Below are 21362 nucleotides of genomic sequence, written 5' to 3'. Positions count from 1 at the left end.
AAAGTAAGCCAAAACCTGCGCGTTAGCACCTACCCACCCTACAGTGGAGTAGGTTAGGGCAACAAAAAATGTGACCCACGAAAAAACGTGTCAAATGAGCCTAACCATCTAAGACCCACAACCCGCGCAAATTACGGATCGGCCAGCAAACTCACTTTATTTTCTAATATATATATTTACCACCTATTTTTTAATTATTTATATATATATTCACAGTACACGGGAATATATATATTCACACAGAGTAATACACCGTGAATATATATATTACCCCGTGGGGTCCGCCCACCCGCACGAGACGGATTAGAGTTATATGAACTCTAGTCCGCGGGTCTAACGGATTGGCCCGCTAAAACTCGTCAGAAATTAAGTCCGCGATAAAGTAGATTTAATGGGGTGGACCGGTCTGTTTTAAGAGTACTAAAGCAATCAATTGGGCAGAACATTCATCGAAACTGGGATTTGGGAAGCATGCGGGTATGGACATATCGGAAATTCGCCCAAACTAAATTGAATAATGGATTGGTCAGTGATTGCAGAATAGACCAACACAAAATATATAATCGGCCCAACCCGATTTAATAATTGGGCTTTGGATCAGAAAACGAATTCACCTTAGTTTAGCCCAGTCACAAACAATTTCATCAATTGTTATTATATAGACCAGAGTCCATTTTGCGTTGTAGACTCTGTTCGAAAAGTTATGTGTTTGTCGTTAGCATATTTTATACTTGTAATTAACAGTTTATATGTCTATAAATAAATTAAATACACATAACATATTAACTACAGATACATAACATGTTAACAAGAGATGCATAAAATAATAGCTATAGACAAAAATTGTTAATTGCATGCACAAAATATGTTAACCACATGTGTCTGCAATTAATATATTTTATACATGCATCTAACAATTTATGTGTATGTAATTAACATATTATGTGCCTACACATACTTTTAACTGCAAATACAGAACTTGAAGGTTATTTTGGACCAGGGTCCACATTGCCAAGTAGACCCTGGTCCATGGTGTAATATGCCAAATTTTATGATAAATTATATCGTGAAACTAGGCGAACCATATCAGATGGATCTATCATCTATGTATATAATAACAATATTGTAGGTACATAAAAAATTTAAGTACATACAAATAATAATACAAATAGACACCATGCTCAATCATTCAAATAGACAGCATTGATAACTGCCATGTATTTATACATCCAAAGTTAAGTGTACATAACCAATGCTATAATAAGGGTAGTGGGATAATGCCCACTAACTGCAAAGTATTCATAACATATACAATCTTCATCTTCATACATATAATAGCTCGAGTTTCGCTTAAATTCGAAAGAAATTATACCATATTAAAAATAATAAAATACAATCTTGGATACTAATATGTGTTTCCCCCGTTGTAGTTTGCCAAACACAAGGAATTAATATGAGGAGTGGTGAAAAGTCCATCCAATAAGCCCTTAGAAATCCAATGATATGCTGCCTCAGTGAAGTGTGCACCGTCCCAATTGATATGATTTGAAGGGTCGACACAAGGGTGCGAGGATGGGTAACCACATCTTGCACTGGAGTTATAATTGTATGGCCCCCCTCCTCCACAACAAGCATCTAGCGGTCTTCTTTCAAATCCTATCACCAACCAAATTAAAATGGATAAATAGTGTTATTCAATCTGGTCGGTCCCATCTACAACTACAAAATTAAAGTACATATATACTCACCAAATTTCGTTGGGGAGTTGTAAAGTTGTAATCCCGCGTTGTAATAGTCAGCATATACGAGGAAGACATCAGGATGACGGTCCCGAATGCGAGCCAGTGCGTTTTGAAGGAGGATGTTGTGGTTTTCTGACTGTTTATTTAACCAATTTAGGCAACCAGTTTTGGGGTTGTAATCCTCGTCATTTGAACCATAGAAGAATGATAACGTGGCTGCTAGACATCCGTCTGCCATCATTCCCGGCACCATCATGTTTACCACTCCTAACTCGATCAATTCCTGCACCCAATTTTCTTTTTTATTTAAACAATTTATATTGTGATATGTCTAAACAGTCATATTAATGAGGGTTTGTTATTGATTGAATCAATACTCCCAGGATTACAATAATACATCAATAATAAACCCCTATACAATAGGGTGAGGCTTAGTCACAACCCCACACACAACTAATATATCTAACAATATTTACTGTTCACTTACAGTACTAATACATAGACTATTTGAATGACTGCAACTATATAAAGTTGACACAAATTAATATTTAAATCTGTCAAGCATAACACAAACATGTGCATGTGATATATATAGGGAGAAGGGGTAACAGAAGACATTAAGGGCGGGGTGTACTGTTTAACAAATAGCTTTTAATTAGTTGGCAGATTGTACAAAGATATTTTGTAAATTAGTAGTTAGTTGATCACTAATTACATTTAAATAATCATTAAGGGTATAATTTATTTTCTCAAAAAATTGATCGATTTTATTTAAATTTTAGAGTTTTAGAGTAATAAGATGTTACAAAAAGCTGATTAACCAAAACTCATATATATGGGCTGTTTAACTAAGTCAAAATTGACTGATAAACTAACTATGTTACCAAACAACTGGGTCGTTATTCATTATATTTTATTCTTTATAGGCAATTATTTATTTTCTGGTGGGACTGAAATATCTTTGGGAATTGGAATCTTTCGCCTGGACGAAATTTCGTGGAAGGTGACAAAAGAAACAATCCTCCAAAATAAAATTTTGGAGGTTGCTTTGTATGAAAATGTACACGTAGTTTTCACGACATTTACGGAAATGGATCGGGGGTTTGTGTTACGTTTGGCGGTCCTAATTAAATCCTAATTAAAGCAACTAACGTTGATTGAAATTAATTACCTCAATCGCAGAAGCGACGGCGTCGATGATGAGAGGCTGAAGTGACTGGGCATCCTCAACGCTCTTCTGAAAGATGGTGTTACCATAATCGTCGCCGCCGAATGGTCCAAATACGAATAACGATCGTTTAAACATTTCAGTGCAGCCTGCACCCATTATATTGTTAATCATGTTATTTACTGTTTAATTAATTAAGCAATATTAGCGTGGAAGATGAGAGCATATATAATGAGATCACAATTACTTGAGTTTTTGCAGAGAGATGGGAGCAAATCTCTGAACCATTGGAGTTGAGTCCTCATGGATATGTTGTTATGCAGCTCAATACCTCTTTCCTGATAATACTCAACGTCCAGGGCCGTAACTCCGGCGACGGCGAAGTTCACGCCGGTTTCAAAATTGACTTTCCGGTCGCCCAAATATGGCTGCAAATGCGGAAGCCCATAATGCTCCGCTGCAATCAAGTAGATCAAAATTTATTATTATTAGCATTGGTTAATTATAAGAAGCTATGTTAATCATATTTGTCTTATACTTCACTCAGAATCACAGATACTGTATAGGTATCAAAGTTCAGTATCTAAGTATGAACTGTATGTGCTATATAATGAATATTCTGTATCCTATCAATTCAGATTTATATTAGGCATAGAATCTGGTTGAATAGCAAGGAAAATCTTAGAATATAATGATAGTTGAATACATAATGCATACCGATGAAATCAAGAACAAGACGGCCGTCGGAGCAGCGGCCGGTGGGATGGTGGAAGAAGGTTTCTCCGTAGGGCGGGAGGCCGATGTAGGGGTATCGATCATCGGATTGAAGCTCCTTCAGGGACAGGGCAAGATAATTTCCAGTATCTGTCAGTGAATCGCCGAATGCAAATATGGAAGTGTAGCATCCATGTGCAAACTGAGAATAACAAGAAGAAGAAAGCAGTAGAGTGAGAGGAAGAAGAAGAAGAAGAGTTTGAAAATCTGGAAAAAATGCCATTTTCTTTGGAATGGAATGCCGGCAAAGGCTAGTCTTTATGTCTTAGGTTAGACGGTCTTATAGAAGACTTGTTTTTAATCTAACTGTATGCATACGTAATCTTCATTTCATAAAAAAAAAAATAAATTACTTTGATATATAAAACAATTATTTTAGACGAAATTCGAATTTCAAAACGTTAAAGAATCAGGATAAAGAACCTCACCACCCCTCAGATATTAGGATGGCTGACAAAATTGTAATTTGGAAGCAATATAATTAAGGCGCTACATTATAGGGAGCCCTAGGCGCTCGCCAAATCGAAAAAATGGGCCGACAATTTTTTGTTTTTTTAATATAGAGCATGTGCTCTAATATAGTAATATTATATAATTACATTAATATTTTTTGAAATAATATATTACATTAATATAATTATAAAAACATACACTATTACATTACACAAGACGACATCCACGCATGCTTTGTCCACCATTTGGCCACTTGTGATATTTTAATAATTTAAATGATAATTAAAAAATAAGAAAACATTAAAATAAAAAAATTGGGCTACGCCTAACGATTTTTCAACCTTGATATGAATAATAATAAAAATAAAAATAAAAAGGGACAGCGGAAGTCAAAATGGTCGCCGACGTCGCCTTCTTCCTCAGTTGAAGAAGGTGAAGAAGAAGGCGACTCTGATTGCCTTCGACCGGCAACTAGAAAACTATCGCCAGCGACTGATTTAATCATATAAAGTTGAATTACCGGGTATTACCAGAAGGTGACCAGCTATTGGATCTGAATGCATCAAAATGATAAGTTGATGTGTTTAATTGAACTTTTTTTAAAGTTTGGGGGTCTAATTGCACTTTGGTATTTGGTATATATAATGTTTAGGGAATTAGGAATTTATTTGACTTTTTTCCCTATTTATTTTTATTTATGTGGTCAGTAATCAATTACTGGTGCAAGTAGATACATGTTATTTATTTTTATATATGTTACTCTCAAGTATGGTTGGTAGTTGGTATAGTATCGACTATCGAATATCAGAATCTGTCCATGTTCCTGAAAGTAAAGTTGCATTGGATGATAACTTGATATTTAATTATTAATATTATTTTTTGAAATAAGGGTCAAATAGACCATCAACTGTATACAATAATATAATATTTAGGTCACTGAACTTAAAAAACTACAATTAAATCTCTAAATTAACTCATTTCATGCCATTCGTCAAATTTACAAGTTTATAACATGTCATCCAAAATTTAATATTGTTTTATAAAAAATTCAAAAATAATTATATATAAAAAAAAAACAGTTTCATCTCCATGGCCGGAGACGAAGTTTTATTTTTGTTTTTGTTTTTTTTTTTAAATACTTATTTTTACAATTTTTTTTTTAAAAAAATATATTTTAAATGTGGGTGACCTGTCAGAAACTTATAAATTGAACGAATTGCATGAGGTTAGTTCAAGGATTCAATTATATATATATTTTTAAATTTAGTGATCTAATTACATTATCGTGTACAGTTCGATGATCTATTTAACTTTTATTCATTATATTTTTTGGTTTGAGTTGTCAGTCTATTAACAAAGAGTTATAAGCACTCCAAGAAATTCACATTTCGTTAACATAAATTAATATATTATAGTTGTGACAAAGAGTTCGTTTATCTTCCAACGCACCCTTTTGAGACTTTTAGTAATAGTGACGAAAACAAATCTCTAATTATGTAAGTCAAGAGGAATAAATTAGTAAGCTAATTATTATAAACTTTTAAAATTTTAAATTTGCAATATTTATAAAATGAACACACTTCTTTTCTCTTTATTTTCTAGTAACTCTCAATTATTAATTTATTTATATAGATATATCATATCAGTCAGCACTTTTTACATAAAAATTTGTTACTCCGTATTAATTAAACTTTTACACACATGCACAAAGTAAATTTAAAAAATTATAAAAATGCACAACAAAAACTCCAAATGTGCAATATATAATTAGTAATCAAAAAAGTAATATAAGCCTTCTAAAAGTGCACAATATAATTATTATAAGTACGCAAGTTTACACGAGTCTACATGTTCGCACTTAGGCTCAAATTCTCATTTGATCCATCATGTGTGTGGGGGGNGGGGGGGGGGGGGGGGGGGGGGGGGGGTAGGCTTTAATCCCTTGAACTAATTTTCTAACCACGATGTTCATAATATAATTTGGTAGATTTTTCATTCTAAAACTTTAAATTATTGTGTCTCTTTTAAATTATATAGAGTTTTAATTTTACAAATATTGCATACATACACCTATAAAGATTTAATCAAATTTGGTCCAACAGTTAGAAATTTTTATTTTTATTTTTAAATAAATGGAAACAAAGAAAACACTTTTTGTGCTTTAGTAAGTTAAGAAAATAGTTATAACCAGATATCGTAAAAAGTTGCCCAAAAAATTAATAAACAAGAAAAAAGAAAGAAAAAGACAAAAACTTTTGAGTATGGGCGCATATGATCAAATCAAATCTTATCATTCAATTACAAACAGTGACCCTGTTGGCCATAATGCAATAGTGACTCTATAGCTCGACGCATGGCGCCTTGGTCCCAAGGAATGGATTGTTGCAGTGCATTTATTCTTATGCCACTACACAAGACCGGACATGATAGCGTATTGATAAATTATACTGAAATTAATAACACTCGATATTATGTCATTGTTCACAATCTATCACCCAAAAATCAGTTGAGCTACCCGTACGGGTTGCAATGTATTATTAATATTATTATTAGATATATCATTGTCTCACCAACTAAAATTTGCTAGTAATTAGAGTGGTTGAGATGATAAATTGAACAAATTTTAGTATTGTGAAATGAATATTTAAAGAATGGCCAAAGCTATACATGTGCCATTCTTATCACTCTTCCAAATGCAAAATCAAAATAGGATTAAACCACCATTTATTAAAAGACAACGATAGTGAAAATTACTTAAATACTTTTAAGTATAATGTTAAAAGTTTGAATACATATGTAAATAACAATCTTTTTAGTAGTTTTTGGGCCATTATATTGCTTGTTTGGTATGTTATATAAACTTGAACTCTTGAACTCATTAATTGTTCACACATCCAACTAGATTTATTGTAATAGAGCGAAGAAGAAGAATTAGAATGCTCAAAAACACCCATGATCTAGGGAGCATACAGTTGCTAGAGCATGGGAGATTGACGAGTAGTAATTTCAATAACAAGATCAACTATACATAAATTAAATTTTTATAATATTTCAATATTTTTAATACGGAAATAATAATGCTTTCCAGTTCCCACGCGCTTACAAAATCACACAATTTATATAGCAACTATGTTCAAAAATTAAGGTGCGTAAATTTATAACTTAAGGTGCATAAGTTTATAGCTTATGATGCGTAAGTAAGTTTAGTGCTTATGTTTAAAGTTTAAGGTGCGTATGTTTAAAGTTTAAGGTTCGTCACTTTCTAGTTTAGAGAGAGAGAGTGAGAGAAAGGTGTAAGGTGTAAGATATTAAATGAGATATATAGTTGAGAGTTTGAAAAATTAAATGAAGATGTGACGAGTACAGGATATAATGTTTTAATAGTAATTTTACTAGTGATGGTGTAATCAAAATCTATCAATATCACTTTCTAACATTATTTAACACAATTATCGATCTATGAAATGTATATCCATTATTGCAGATTAGACCATGCTTAAAGACTACATGAAATTTTATTCATTCATTCACTATCAAGACACTACAACCACCACATGACATGAAACAATGCTCACCATCATATCCCACATGTCCTAAACAGACACAAATCACACAATATGTGGCTAAGCTTAACACACAGTACTTAATATGTGCACGTGGTTTAAGAAAGATTATAACACTGCTTATGACGGTTATAGATTAACATGAATTGTACAAGATTTGACGGTCTAAATCCTTCACTTAGAATTTTACTCCACATATTCGAGCTAGCAGGAATATCAAAAAGTGGCTCTCTCAACAATTTTGAGTATATTAAGAAATTCATTTTGAAACTATAGGACAAAAAACCAATTTTGTAAAAAAAAAAAAAAAGTTCTCCTAAAAATAAAATTGATTCTTAATTTTCTCCTAAGGACTTGTTTTTATCTGATTCAATACTTACACACACCTACACACAAAGTTTTGGGTTATGGCCAATCTAACACCCAAAAAAAAAAAAAAATTATTTAGCACAAACCGATAAAACTCAATAGACCTAAGGTGTTTAAGTATATCGTTAAAAGTTTGAACACATGTAAATAACAACCTTTTTAGAAGAGTTTCATCATTTGAATGAGGATTCAATATGTTATAGTTTTTTGGTTATTATATTGCTTGTTTGGTATGCTAATAAAAACTTGAACTATTGAATTCATTGATTGCTCACACATTCAACTAGTTTTATTGTAATAGAAGAAGAAGAATTAGAACGCTAAAAAACTCCCATGATCTAGGGAGCACAGTTGCTAGAGCAAGGAAAATTGAAGAGTAGTAATTTCAGCAAGAGCAACTATACATAAAATTAAATTTTTATAATATTTGAATATTTTAAATAGGAAAATGCTTCCCAATTCCCATGTTTACAAAAATCATTCAATTTATAGCCACTATGTGATGCCGCGCTTTAAATATTTTGTAGTCAAATCGGCCATCAAAATAATAAATAGGACTATTATTACGCTAATTAATAGTCCTACGCTAATTAATAAAATAAGACAGAGTAGGACTATTATCAACTTAACCTTATCCTTATGTTTTCTTGTTGTTATCAGTCACAATCTAGTCAATCGTTTACTTTTAGAATTTCTCAAATTCTATTATTACTCTAAGAATTACATGATTTTTTTTAAGGTACTATTGACCCTGTTAAATATAGTATATATCTATATATACTTTCTCAACCTAATAAAGTCCAGTGAGTCAATATTGACTCTATTGAGACGAGAACTTATGACATTCTATTTGGGAGAGTCATTTCATGCCAATTGTCTCCAAGATCTTTAGTAGAACTACATTGTGTTAGGTAAGAGAGTATGTAAGTTTAATTAAAAAGCGATTGATGAGAAGGTGAGGCGTCATGAGCGATGACTTTCATTACTCTAATTATATATTCCAATTTAAAATTTTGATTTATGAAAAGATTACCATTGTTTTAATAAATTTGGTAAGATAATGACATCTGATCTGTTTGAAAAATATTCGGACAAAGATTAACCGTTTTAACTCCAAACTAGTCAATAGGCCCCAAATGGTTGTAAAAATTCAGTATCACGTGATTAGCAACAAAACAGAACTTACTAACTTTTTTTTTTTTTCTTTTTTGAATTGGTTAATCCATTTAGGACTTTAGGTGATGCGAACAATAGTTTTGAATTATCTTATTATTGATCAATTCATAATAATGTTTTAAGTACTACATGAAGATAAGTATTTATAAGAATACAAAGAATCTCAGTCACAATAGATATGGTAAACGATAATATTCCTTATAATACAGGGAGAGGAAAATGAATTCTATTGTGTTTAGAATAAAGAGTCCTAATATGTCCCCTTAAGGTTAAGGTTTTATAGAGAGAACATAGAGCTTGCCCTTTAGATCATTTAACATTGTAGTGGTTAGTGCATGGCTTGGTGAAGGTGTTCACCAGTCGGTCAATTGTTAGTTTTTAGTAGTCAATGAAGAGATCATCGTGCGGTACTCGGGGAGTCCAATTAAAACCTTAGTTTTGCCAAGATACTCACTCGTAAGCAAAGACTGCAGCCGACTATGGAGACTTAGATATCGTGCCCAAGAAGAAGACCCAAAGACGACTTGAATAGTACGTCTTCATAGGGCCTTGGACATGGCATGTTCCACTACAGCATACAAAACTTCATCGGACAGAGTCGAGATGAGCATGGACAAAATAAAAGAATCTCAACGGACCAAATTTTCAATCGCAAGATCGACTACAACGGTACTTTCATTCGAAGCGCAGCTACAACGGAACACTCATCCATAGCCTTAATAAATGAAGCCAGACACAAAGACACGGTAATGCGCGTGCCATCAACATATCCACTGAGGCTTTGACCGTAGAGAAATTGAACAAGTTGAGTCTTCCAAAACATGTAGTTTGAGGAAATATGTCTAATGGAGATAAATTGATAGGCTGTTTGTAATGTATTTATTGGGGTTGTGGTTGGATAGACAATATCAAAGATGGTATGAGAAGATGAGGTGGTGTCGGCAGCGGCGATGGTGCAGAGTACCAAATGGGAACAACAATTCTGCAAATTATTTTATTATTAATCAATCCATAATGTTTGAAGTACATGAAGATAAGTATTTATAATAATATAAAGAGTCTCAATCAAAATAAAAATAGTAAATGATAATATTACTATGAGAGAAGGAATTCTAATGTGCCTAAAATACCGATTCATAATATAAATATTACTCATAACGTAATAGTTGGTGAGCTATATATATATATACCTAAAGCAGATTAGACAATCTTAGTGGTTGGTGAGTGTAATAAATTAATTAATAATCGTAACACTATTTAAGAATACATATAATATTCTTCCCCCAAGCTAAAGCTCGTGCCGACAATACATATAATTGCTGCAATACCAGTCAGCTACATGAGTCATGAAAGTTGATAGCACGCTTAAACCAGATCATTGATATAGGTTATAGGTGTGGGTAACATACTAACATATATAAATCATGAGATTTTAGAATTAATAATGATACTAGTTTTTTCATGGTAATATATGTTACTATATCGTAGATTTTTAATTTTTAATTATTTTTTTTTAACAAACAACCTTCAATTCCATTTCATCCTAAAACAAAGTTTTACATGTGACCCAAAAGTGGTCACCACCACCACAAGTGACCATTGGGCCATACATATCAAATGCATGCCCACACATGGGTATCACCATCTAAATACAAAACCTATCATAACATATCAAACCTTCATGCCCTGCCACAACACAAGCTCCATTGCCTCATCCTTCTCTCTACTTTCCAAGTTCAACCTCATCATCTAGATTTTAATTTACTGTTATTAGTGTTGTTCTCTAAAATTTACACAATTATCATATCCTTTTATATTCGTATATGTGAATCATAGACCCAAAGTTCAAATGATAATGTAGACGTGGGGGATCAAATTAAATCTTGATATAAGGGTTGAAGGTTAGAAACCCATACCACTAGATCAGGGGTAAGTGATCAGAGGGATCATTTTTAAAGCTAAGCAAGACATCCTATTTATATTGTTAAAGAACTCACGGATGGTTGACAAATGTACAACATTGAGTAGCTTTCATTCTTGTCCATATACGTGTCCCCCACTATTTGGATGTTATTGATCTTCATATAGTTAAGTAGAGCATCCTGTCTTTTAAATTAGTATAAACAAGATCGAGATAGTGTGACTTTGTGGTTTGCGACATGTGTTGCTATTTTGGAAGTTTTGGGTTCGAACCCTGGGGCCATGATGAGTTGTAGTTTTCGCGGTGGATGGAAAGAAATAGATGTTAAAACGGGAAGAAGTTCCCGAGTATCGTTCTCAAAGGATGGCAAGGAGGGAATTCAAGCGGTAAGGGGATTAAGCACAAGAGTGTTTAGTGTTTAAAAGCTAACCCAAGCATAGTAAGGGATGCACATGAAACATAACGAAAATAGGAACAAATATTGGAAACAATCAATTGGAAAGGAGGATTTGGATCTTGCAACTCATATAGGTATCCTTGATTTCCTAAGATATTAGGCTAGCAACACTTAGATAACGAAGATGAGATAAGGTCACCAACACCACCGCCACTCTCGTGGTCAATGGACTCACTCCTTAGACCGTAATGTCATCCTTGTGATCACTAGGCTAGGAGAGGCATTTTGTCAAACACGTTATGTGCCTCTTATCTTCCACTTCTCCCTTTTCTCAAAGGTGAGAGAGAAATGTGCTAGGCTAGGCTAAGGAGTAACTCTACTCTCGTAGATGAGACTCCTTCTCCAAACACCTCTCATATAGGTTGATCACCCCTACACAAGAGTCAAAGTGGATCACCACTCACACAATCAAACTCATAATCAAGCAATTGCAAAACCTAATTGATCTATTCAAAGCTCAAGAACATCCATACAACATTGCTCAATCCAAATCCACAAAGATCTACCTAATCATACTTGGAATTGAAATAGCAAAATGCAAAAGTAATGACAAGAAATTGAAAGGAAAACTTAGCTAGTAATTGAACTTTGAACTTGAACTTGAATGTTGATCTCAATCTTGCAACAATGGAATTCTTCTCTAATTCTAATCTAAACCTAAGAATTGCAATGTGGAGTGGATTGGGAATGTCTCTAGGCTAATCCTAGAGAGAGAAATATTCTAAACTGATCTAAAATTGAAATGTCAAGGATCCCCTGCAAAAATGGCTCAATTCCCCTTTTAAACATTGTAAAAACTGCCCACTTTCGCGATGGACGCCCTGGTGGACGCGCGTCCACGGGCGCGTCCACGACGTTATTTGCGTCCAGACTTCAACTTCTGCAAGTGTTCTGATGGACGCCCGGGTGGACGCGCGCGTCCACAGCAGACCTCTGTTCTGCTGTCAAACTTCTGCAAGCATAATTTCGGACGCATGGGTGGACGCGCGTCCACTGCGCGTTCACTGTAGTCCTGGCCTATTTTTTGCTCCAACTTTGGTTTGTTCTTCACTTATCTGAAATGTTGTCATTTCCTGCCTTTTTTGCACATCTTTTACCTACAAAACAATTAGCCAAGCGTGGAACGGGGTCTAATGACAATAACAAGCATTCTAAAGCAAATTATGACTAAAACATTCATAAGGGCTGTGAATTATGCACTTAATGATCCACAAATAACCTTATAAAAGTGGTATCTTTTGCACTTATCAGGCCACCTGATCCTCGGGGTCCATGTCCTCATCACAGAAGAATCATATCCAAGGCATAATCTCGTTCAAGGACAACACACAAATCAAAGAAAAGAAAACTAATGATGATCATGTCGCTGATGAGCTTAAAGTTGAGGAAATTAATACCCCATAATAATGATTTGGTAAAATAAGAACATTTTAAATTCTTAGAGGCAATCATAGTTGTTTATCATGTCACCTTATTTTGATTAATAGATCCTTATTCCTGAAATGAGTCGGATCAAGATGAAAATGTATATAAAAAAAAAAATTGTACAGATGCATTATTTTATCTATTTCAAAATGATTTAATAATCGAGTTTAAATATTGGACAAAAATTTTCGCGCAAAGTACATAGAAAAACTAGTACACATATTTATTATATAGTTTTATGTATTTATTTATTTTTATTTTATTGATACCTATTGAGTTTTAATTTCATAAAATAATATTCATACATAGGCTTTGTTTTCATATGGCAAACACAATGAGTTAATACTAGGAATGGTAAAATCGCCATTGAGCAAACCCTTTGAGATCCATTTGTAAGCTTCATCAGTTAAGTGAGCTCCATCCCAATTGATATAAGAGGAAGGATCAGCACACGCATGCGAGGGCGCGTAACCACAGGGTACGCTGGAGTTATAATTGTATGGCCCTCCTCCTCCACAACAAGCTTTAAGTGCCCTCTTTATAAATCCTATTTAAAAAAAAAAAAACTATATTTATATCCTCCACTATTTGGACTAGTATACTATAGCATTGTTGAAATTTTGTTTTTCTGTGATATGATTAGTGACAGTTTGAAAACCGCCACTAAATTATCACTGATAAATGATTTTTATTTCGCGTCACTGTATTAGGTCACGGTATTGTGGTAGTGTGAATCAAGTGATACTTACCGAATGTTTCGGAAGAGCGATAAAGTTGTAAACTGGCATTATAATAATCCGCATACACAATTGAAACATGGGGGTGTCGCTCTCGAATGCCTACTAATGCAGTCTGAAGAAGATTGTTGTGATTTTCATCAAATTTATTCAGCCAAGTGAGACAACCAGTGTCTGGGTCGTAATCTTGTGCATTATAGGAAGTATAGAAGAATGATAACGTGATTGCTAAGCATCCATCTGCAAGCATTCCTGGTACCATCAAGTTCACCACTCCTAGTTCAATCAGATCCTGCATTATAATATTGAACATGTGATATATATGTTAATTATAATATAATGTGACAATAAAGAACTCAATTCAAGATCAGAATTGAAGATCGATATGATTCTCCGATCCAATAAAAATGACCTCAATTGCAGAAGTGATGGCGTCAACTATTACAGGCTGGATTGATTGGGCATCCTCTATGCTCTTCTGAAACATGGTGTTAGCATAGTCGTCCCCACCAAATGGTCCAAATACGACTAACGACCTTTTAAATTTCTCCTTGCAACCTAAAACCATTGTTAATCATCTCACTCTAATAATTGATATCCCTACATATTTAATTAAGGATTATTTTATTTATATATATACCTATATAATAATGTGAATTTTTGTTTTCATTTACTAATTTAAAACCTAGCGTGCAATATAACAATATATGTATTACTTGAGTTTTTGCAGAGAGAAGGGAGCAAATCTTTGAACCATTTGAGTTGAGTCCTCATGGATATGTTGTTACGAAAATCGATTCCTCTTTCCTGATGGAACTCAACATCCAGCGCCGGAACTCCGGCGACGGCGAAGTTCACGCCGGCTTCAAGGTTTAATTTCTCGCCACCGAAGTACGGCTGCACATGCGGAAGCCCGTAATGCTCAGCTGCAATCAAGTAGATCAAACTAATATAGGTAGCTAGCTAACAATACTTAAACCAATTAAACCAATTGAAACTGAAAAAATAACTAAAGAAAAATATGAAGAAACGATCTCTAGTATAATTAACCCAATAAAGAAATATGCATATATGAATACCGATGAAATCTAGAACGATACGTCCGTCGGAGCAGCGGCCGGTGGGACGGTCGAAGAAGGTTTCTCCATAGGGTGGAAGACCGATGAAGGGGAATCTATCGTAGGTTTGGAGGCCCTTCAAGCACAGGCTAAGATAGTTTCCAGTATCGGTCAATGAATCGCCGAATGCAAAAATGGAAGTGTAGCATCCATTATCTGCAAACTGAGATGAAGAAGAAGAAGACAGGGAGACAAGAAGAATGCAACTGAGAAAAGCTGATAAAAACGCCATTATGTTGGGAGTGGAAAGGTGGGTAGGAGGATATGATCGATTTTATATTAATTGGGTATTTGGTAGTGAATCACTCTCAGGTGTTTTTTTATATAGCGGCGGATAGGGTATGCAAATTTTAGTAAAAGATTCATTAATAGACAGAATAAAAAAAATGGTTAACCATTTTTAACTTAAATACTTAAATTATATATATATTAGTAAAAAATATGGTTAAATCTCAACCATTGATCTTCTCTAAATCAATGGTTCAGAATGAAAAAAAAAAATCAGTAGTATTATGGTAATTTAGTGTAAGTAAGTTTGAGTTTTTTTTTTTTCTTTAGGTGCATTATTTAGTGCACAAGTTCACATCCAAACACTCAATTAGGATGACCCAAAGATAATTTAGATGGTTATCATCCGCCCTAACACAATATGGTACATTCTCCTTAGCATATCCTCCAAAGCTACAAATCTCTATTAATTGTCATATCCATGTGTATTAGCTATACTAGCTTGAGTATAACTACTAGATTAGCCCTTTATGTATAAATACTTCCACTTTATACCAGAAAATGGTTCCTAATTCATCAATACATAATGTACTTGAATTGGCTCCAATCATCTTGAGAGATTAGGACTCTTTCAATCTTTATTCAAATACTTTTTAGTTGTCAATCTTTAAAGTGACTATTCTTCTCTCTTTTTTTTTTTTTTTTTTTTTTTTTTTTTTTTTTTTTGTATAATTTCAAATAGTGCCATTTTTAAATTGGGTTAAGTTAAAATGGATTCAGATTTTTTGTAAGTCAGAAGTTTAATTTGATATTTTATATGATCAAAATAGATAATATGTGAATGGAAATTGATTCTCAAAAGTGTTCTGATTTAATTTGAGTTGAAAAAAAAATATGAAATCATGTAAATTTTTTAAAACGTTAAATTATATATATACAAATGCATATATCATAAAGGCTCTCTTTGTCTGTGAGTTGTGACTGTCCACTATTAAAGGTTTAAAGGGGAACAATGCCTTCAAATATGAAAAGATAGTTTCACGCGGGGACCTATTTGTTGGCATAATGGCATTTACAAAAATAGTATGGGGACCAGCTCATATCATGTGAATCAGTGAATGATCACATGGATGGGTTTATGCATGACCCTAAACCTACAACATAGAAACTAATCGAAGTGTCTAAACATCGCAGCTCTCTTACTCTCAGGTTACAGCTCCATCTCCAGCTCTCCAATCCAAAAATGTTGTTCTATGAGTTGACAATTCAATTTGGGCCACTGATTTCCAACAATTAAACTTTCACTTACTTAATGGGCTCACTCACTATGTTCACAGTCAAAATAAAGTGGGCGACGAGGGGGGCAAGAGATAATGGTGCCTAGCCCAATTCATTATATTTCACGTAGTCCGAATAATTATAGACTCTTGACCCAAAACATTATTGGGTCTCATTGGGATGATTAAATTCTAAAAATTACATTGGAGTCTACCCGATGAACGCAAATTATTCCGTAGACACGAATCCACCTTGTAATGTTTTGAATGTTCACAATTTAACTTTTTAAAAATCACAATTTGTATACTACTATTTACAAATTTGCTTCTAGAGTTGTTATGTGTTTTGACTTAGAAACACAATTTATATTTTAGAAGTTAACAATTCTAATACTAAAAATACATAATTTAGGGCCATGGAATAACAATTCCCCGATGAATAGGGATACAACACAAATATATGGAGGAACTCGACAATCATTTCGCTTCCAAGACAATAATTAAATATGGCCCCCTCATAATCATCATCATCATTGTTGTTGTTATTATTATTATTGTTATACTAATAAACAACTTATTATCGTCACCACTCAAATATTAAATTATTCTGATTTCACTTAATCATTTGAGGTCTGAGTTATTTGACCATCAGTAATGCACAAGTTCACATCTAAACACTCAATTAAAATAATCGAAAGATGATCATCAACCCTAACACAATATGGTATAACTCTTATTAGCATATCCTCAAAGGCTACAAATCTCTATTAATTGCCATATCCATGCGTATTAGCTTGAATATAACCACCAGATTAGCCTTTTATGTATAAGTACTTCCACTTTATACTAAAAAAATGGTTCCTAATTTATCAATACATAATGCACTTATTGGCTCCAATCATCTTGAGAGATTAGGACTCTTTCAATCTTTATTCAAATACTTGTTAGTTTTGTAAATAAAATATAGGTCTTATTTGGCAATTAGTTATTAGCAATTTGTAGCCAATGGATTACGTTAGTCAAATTCTGGAGCACGAGAGGGATCAGATCAAATAAATAACGAACGATCTACCGCTAAAAAATGAGAGGATTACATTTTCCGGAGGCTGAACTTCCTGGTTAGGAAACAAGAGAACAGCACAACAACAATGGCAAAGGTAAAATTAACATTATTATTTCTACGGCCCGAATAATGTGTGGGTGGATCATCAACTCCAACTGTCTGGTCGGGCTGTACATTTTCATCAGCTTCGGGTTGCTATTGAGGATTAGGGGGGCGACTATTAGCAGAAGAAACGCGGGAACCCCATTCCAATAGCTCTTTGCTTGTGTCATCTTTGTGCACAATGACTTCAATGAAACATAACGAGTCCTTGTGTGTACTCGTCGCTGTCGCAATTGCTTCTATCAATTCTTCCTCTGTCTTTACCTATAATAAAATCATATATAGAGTAGTATTACGTTTCTTTCATGATTTCATCTTATAATGTCTGGTATGATGTCTCAATCTGACATTATATTAAATATAAATTGAATCACGCTTACTTTTTTAGTCCAACATTTGCCCTGTCCATTGTGAATTGCGTCGACAAGACCGGTGTAGTCCCAATTCTTGATCACGTTATATGGACCGTCATGAATTTCCACTTCGATTGTGTAGCCTCCATTGTTGATGAGAAATATGATGCTTCGTTGTCCACACCGCATCATGGTTGATATATCTTGAGCTGTCACCTACACGCATAGAAAATTTCATGCTGGATTACAATAAGAGTGATGCATTTAAATAATGGTGAAGCCATGAAATACTAACCTGGAAACTTCCATCTCCAATGCAGGCAATAACGCGCTTCTGCTTTGCAGCCTGAGCATAGCCAAGAGTCGCACCCACAGACCATCCAATTGATCCAAATTGCATCTGGAATTCATACCTGCAAATTAAAGTTCACTGTTCATAAGACCATCCAAAACCCTATCTCTTTAAACAATGGCGCCACAATATATGCTTCAACCTAAGTTTACCCGCAATTCTCAGGGAGACGGAGCTTCTGACAGTTGAACCATGAGTCTCCTGTCTCTGCAATCACTGCAGTGTCTGAATTTAACATTTCCTGAAAATGCCAAAATCTCAGTTTGATGATTCTGTGAAGAAATTTGTAGAAATTAATTAAAACTCACCTGAATGTGCTTGAAGAGTATATTAACTCTAAGAGGTTCGCCCTTCTCCCGCTTTAAAGGAATGCCAGGAGGAACATATATGCGACGATAATTCTCCATGGCCGTGCTGTTCTTCTTCAACTTCTTAGCCAGGGCATTCAAGAAATCCGCCATGAAAACCCACCCGAACGAAGGGCCATTACCCACAGTTACACGGTTTGGCTGGACTACAACCAACTTCTCTTGTTTGATCAGCAGAGAATACCCAACCGAGCTATAGTCATTGAAGATAGGGCCAATAAACACATAAGCGTCCGCTGATTCCACTATCTCCCCACAGTAGCTTGAGCTCACTGCTCCCCAGAAAGTCCCGATGAAGTTCGGATGCTGCTCCGGCACTAGCCCCTTCCCGGACGGCATAATTGCAATTGGATAGCCACACGCGTCGGCCAACTCCATAAACGCCTTCTGTGCCTTGGCCACTCTTAGCTTTGGACCGCCGATGATCACCGGCTTCACTGCCCTGTTCAAGAACTCTGCAGTTGCTTCCACTGCAGCTTCTAATCCCAATTGGTTGCTCACCCTGTACAAAAATACAAAATAAGAAAATACCATCCAAGTTGGTAACCACAATGTTACAAGGCAGGATTTACAAGTACAAACTGTTAGGTAGTGGCAAAAGTAACTTACTTTGGAGCAAGGAAAAATGGGACAGGGTCTCTAGCAAAAGTAGGGTAATGAAGTCCTGGCAAATTGCAGCTGATGCTAATATACACTGGCTTGCTTTCCTTCAAAGCAGTTGAAATTGCAGTGTCTATCAACTCATGAGCGTCTTCCAAGTTATTCACCACGGCCTGAGAGCAAGTGACGGTCTGAAAACACCGAAGCTCCTGGGAGAAATCCGGCAGGCCGATGGTGTGGTGCAAGATCCGGTTAGTGCCGTAGTCGTTGGAATTGGGGCCGCCGACGATGCAGATCACTGGCAGATTCTCACTGTAGGCGCCGGCGATGGCGTTGAGCACGCTCAGCCCGCCCACCGTGAAGGTGACCACACACGCGCCCACCCCGTTGGCGCGAGCGTAGCCGTCCGCGGCGTAGCCGGCGTTGAGCTCGTTACAGCAGCCGATCAGGCTCAGCTCCGGCTCGGCGATCAGGTGATCCAGCAGCGTCAAGTTGAAGTCCCCCGGGACAGAGAACACATCCTTCACGCCAATCTGGACTAGCCGCTTAGCCAAGTGGCGCCCCAGCGTTCCGTTCAAGCAGCTCTGCTGGATTGAACCGTTTGACTCTTCCATATCTTAATTGGAATCAAGAGAAATGAGTTTGATTATGCTTCCAAATCGGGGGGGTTCTTGTCTTTTTATACTGTACTGATTCCAGGTTTTGAAGACTGTGGGCAGTATAGCATCCTGTTACTGACAATGATTATATTCAGCTTGATTTTGCCAGAGAGTATAGTTGAGTGGGGCAACTTTTATTAAAATTTATTTATTAAGATTGATGAAAATATTAGTGCAATAAGCTTTAGACTAATAATATTCTAAAATCAAAAGCGTGACCCATCTGATGGCTGCACTTGTAACAACTAGGTCAATTTATCATTATTTAAAACCTTTAAGAATTGCTTTATATTCAACTCTTTTGAAGAAACCAGAGGTCAGTCTTGGTTTTGTACAGCAATGGTTTTGTACTTTTTGTGTATTAAAAACCTCTGTTGCTTTCCATATGGGCAAACTTGGAACCGCCCCTAGGGCCTAGGCCATGAAGAGGGGGTCAGGTTAGACCTCAAACCTTCACTTTGTTGGCAAGTTTAAAATGTAACTCTCTGACCACTAAATTATTATCTTGGGATTATTTCATTTATTTGTATTATGTTATAATATTAAAATTTCGTATTTTAACTTATTGCTGGGCTAAAATTGTCCATCACATGCCTTAATTAAAAAAGAAAAAAATGAAGCATTATTCACAATTAATTTAAAAATCTCAAATTTAGACACTGGAAAAAAAAAATAATGACTAGAAATTCAAAAAAAAAAATAAAAAATAGTACTTTCCCAGCCAATGTTGACCCTGGGTGAGTTAAACAGGGAATTATTGTTAGTAATAAATAAATAAAACCCAAAACTGGTGTGGTATTGTGACAATTTGATTTCTTTAAAGTGACCCAAGCAATGACATCATTAGTTTTTTTTTTTCATCGACTATTATTATATATTGAAGAATTTAAGATGTAATTTGATGCCTTAGGGTCTCCTCTTTATCTTTATGTTATAAAATTTAAAAACTTTTTCAACTTGATACATTTTAAGAATTAATCTCTAATTCATCTATTATTCGTGTTCAGTGTATAATATATATCAAGTTGAATTTTTTATTTACAAGAGTGTATAATATATCAAGTTAAACATTTCACTTAGAAGGGTGTACAATATATCAAGTTAACCCTTTCACTTAAAAGAATTCAAATCTATTTTGACAGGACTTGGAAGTGGATCGAACTCAAAATATTGCCTCAAAATTAATACTAACTATTTTTTTCGTCTCATTTTATGTGTCGATTAACAAAACTTGATTAAAATTAATTTCTATTCAATTTTTCATAATGTAAAATTTAATATTAGTATATAAATTTATATATTTAGAAACTACATTAAAAATACTATTAAACACAAATTTGAAGAATTTCATCATCTCTTGAAAAAAAAATTAAATATATATTTTTTTATTTTAGATTTTATTTCCTCATTCCAGTGGAGATCGAGGACAACAGATCAGAAGAATTACAATTACAGAA

The 21362-nt window shown here is 34.6% G+C and overlaps 3 protein-coding genes across 3 annotated transcripts; all 3 read right to left on the bottom strand.

Moving 5' to 3' along the window:
• Positions 1 to 1160: 1160 nt before the first annotated feature.
• Positions 1161 to 3949, bottom strand: LOC116028454 (GDSL esterase/lipase At1g28610-like). The gene is made up of 5 exons (XM_031270171.1): positions 3628 to 3949; positions 3158 to 3367; positions 2914 to 3059; positions 1749 to 2025; positions 1161 to 1656 (listed from the first exon to the last, which is right to left on the bottom strand). The coding sequence occupies exons 1-5, from the start codon at positions 3905 to 3907 to the stop codon at positions 1406 to 1408; spliced, it is 1164 nt and encodes a 387-aa protein (XP_031126031.1). The 5' UTR covers positions 3908 to 3949; the 3' UTR covers positions 1161 to 1405.
• A 9252-nt stretch (positions 3950 to 13201) lies between these two features.
• Positions 13202 to 15193, bottom strand: LOC116028703 (GDSL esterase/lipase At1g28610-like). Its single transcript, XM_031270495.1, has 5 exons — positions 14865 to 15193; positions 14502 to 14711; positions 14198 to 14343; positions 13798 to 14077; positions 13202 to 13595 (listed from the first exon to the last, which is right to left on the bottom strand). Exons 1-5 carry the CDS (start codon positions 15133 to 15135, stop codon positions 13348 to 13350), a joined length of 1155 nt encoding a protein of 384 aa, XP_031126355.1. The 5' UTR covers positions 15136 to 15193; the 3' UTR covers positions 13202 to 13347.
• A 2258-nt stretch (positions 15194 to 17451) lies between these two features.
• LOC116030487 (pyruvate decarboxylase 1) lies at positions 17452 to 19907 on the bottom strand. Its single transcript, XM_031272743.1, has 6 exons — positions 19256 to 19907; positions 18587 to 19148; positions 18431 to 18519; positions 18222 to 18339; positions 17954 to 18142; positions 17452 to 17837 (listed from the first exon to the last, which is right to left on the bottom strand). Exons 1-6 carry the CDS (start codon positions 19858 to 19860, stop codon positions 17667 to 17669), a joined length of 1734 nt encoding a protein of 577 aa, XP_031128603.1. The 5' UTR covers positions 19861 to 19907; the 3' UTR covers positions 17452 to 17666.
• Between the last annotated feature and the right edge of the window lie 1455 nt (positions 19908 to 21362).

Source organism: Ipomoea triloba, chromosome 9, assembly GCF_003576645.1.
Source record: "Ipomoea triloba cultivar NCNSP0323 chromosome 9, ASM357664v1".
Classification (NCBI taxonomy): domain Eukaryota; kingdom Viridiplantae; phylum Streptophyta; class Magnoliopsida; order Solanales; family Convolvulaceae; genus Ipomoea; species Ipomoea triloba.
The sequence above is the reverse complement of the archived record's forward strand: the minus strand, read 5'-3'. Positions and strand labels throughout refer to the sequence as shown.

Excerpts from the sequence above, each read along its gene's own strand:
- LOC116028703 (XM_031270495.1), bottom strand. The coding sequence starts at position 15,135 with ATGGCGTTTTTATCAGCTTTTCTCAGTTGCATTCTTCTTGTCTCCCTG. Across the intron at positions 14,712-14,864 it reads TATCGTTCTAGATTTCATCG|CTGAGCATTACGGGCTTCCG; the intron begins GTATTCATATAT and ends ACTTGATTGCAG. Across the intron at positions 14,344-14,501 it reads TTCTCTCTGCAAAAACTCAA|GTTGCAAGGAGAAATTTAAA; the intron begins GTAATACATATA and ends CAATGGTTTTAG.
- LOC116028454 (XM_031270171.1), bottom strand. The coding sequence starts at position 3,907 with ATGGCATTTTTTCCAGATTTTCAAACTCTTCTTCTTCTTCTTCCTCTC. Across the intron at positions 3,368-3,627 it reads TCTTGTTCTTGATTTCATCG|CGGAGCATTATGGGCTTCCG; the intron begins GTATGCATTATG and ends ACTTGATTGCAG. Across the intron at positions 1,657-1,748 it reads CAACTCCCCAACGAAATTTG|GATTTGAAAGAAGACCGCTA; the intron begins GTGAGTATATAT and ends GGTTGGTGATAG.
- LOC116030487 (XM_031272743.1), bottom strand. The coding sequence starts at position 19,860 with ATGGAAGAGTCAAACGGTTCAATCCAGCAGAGCTGCTTGAACGGAACG. Across the intron at positions 19,149-19,255 it reads CCATTTTTCCTTGCTCCAAA|GGTGAGCAACCAATTGGGAT; the intron begins GTAAGTTACTTT and ends ATTTTTGTACAG. Across the intron at positions 18,143-18,221 it reads TTGGAGATGGAAGTTTCCAG|GTGACAGCTCAAGATATATC; the intron begins GTTAGTATTTCA and ends CTATGCGTGTAG.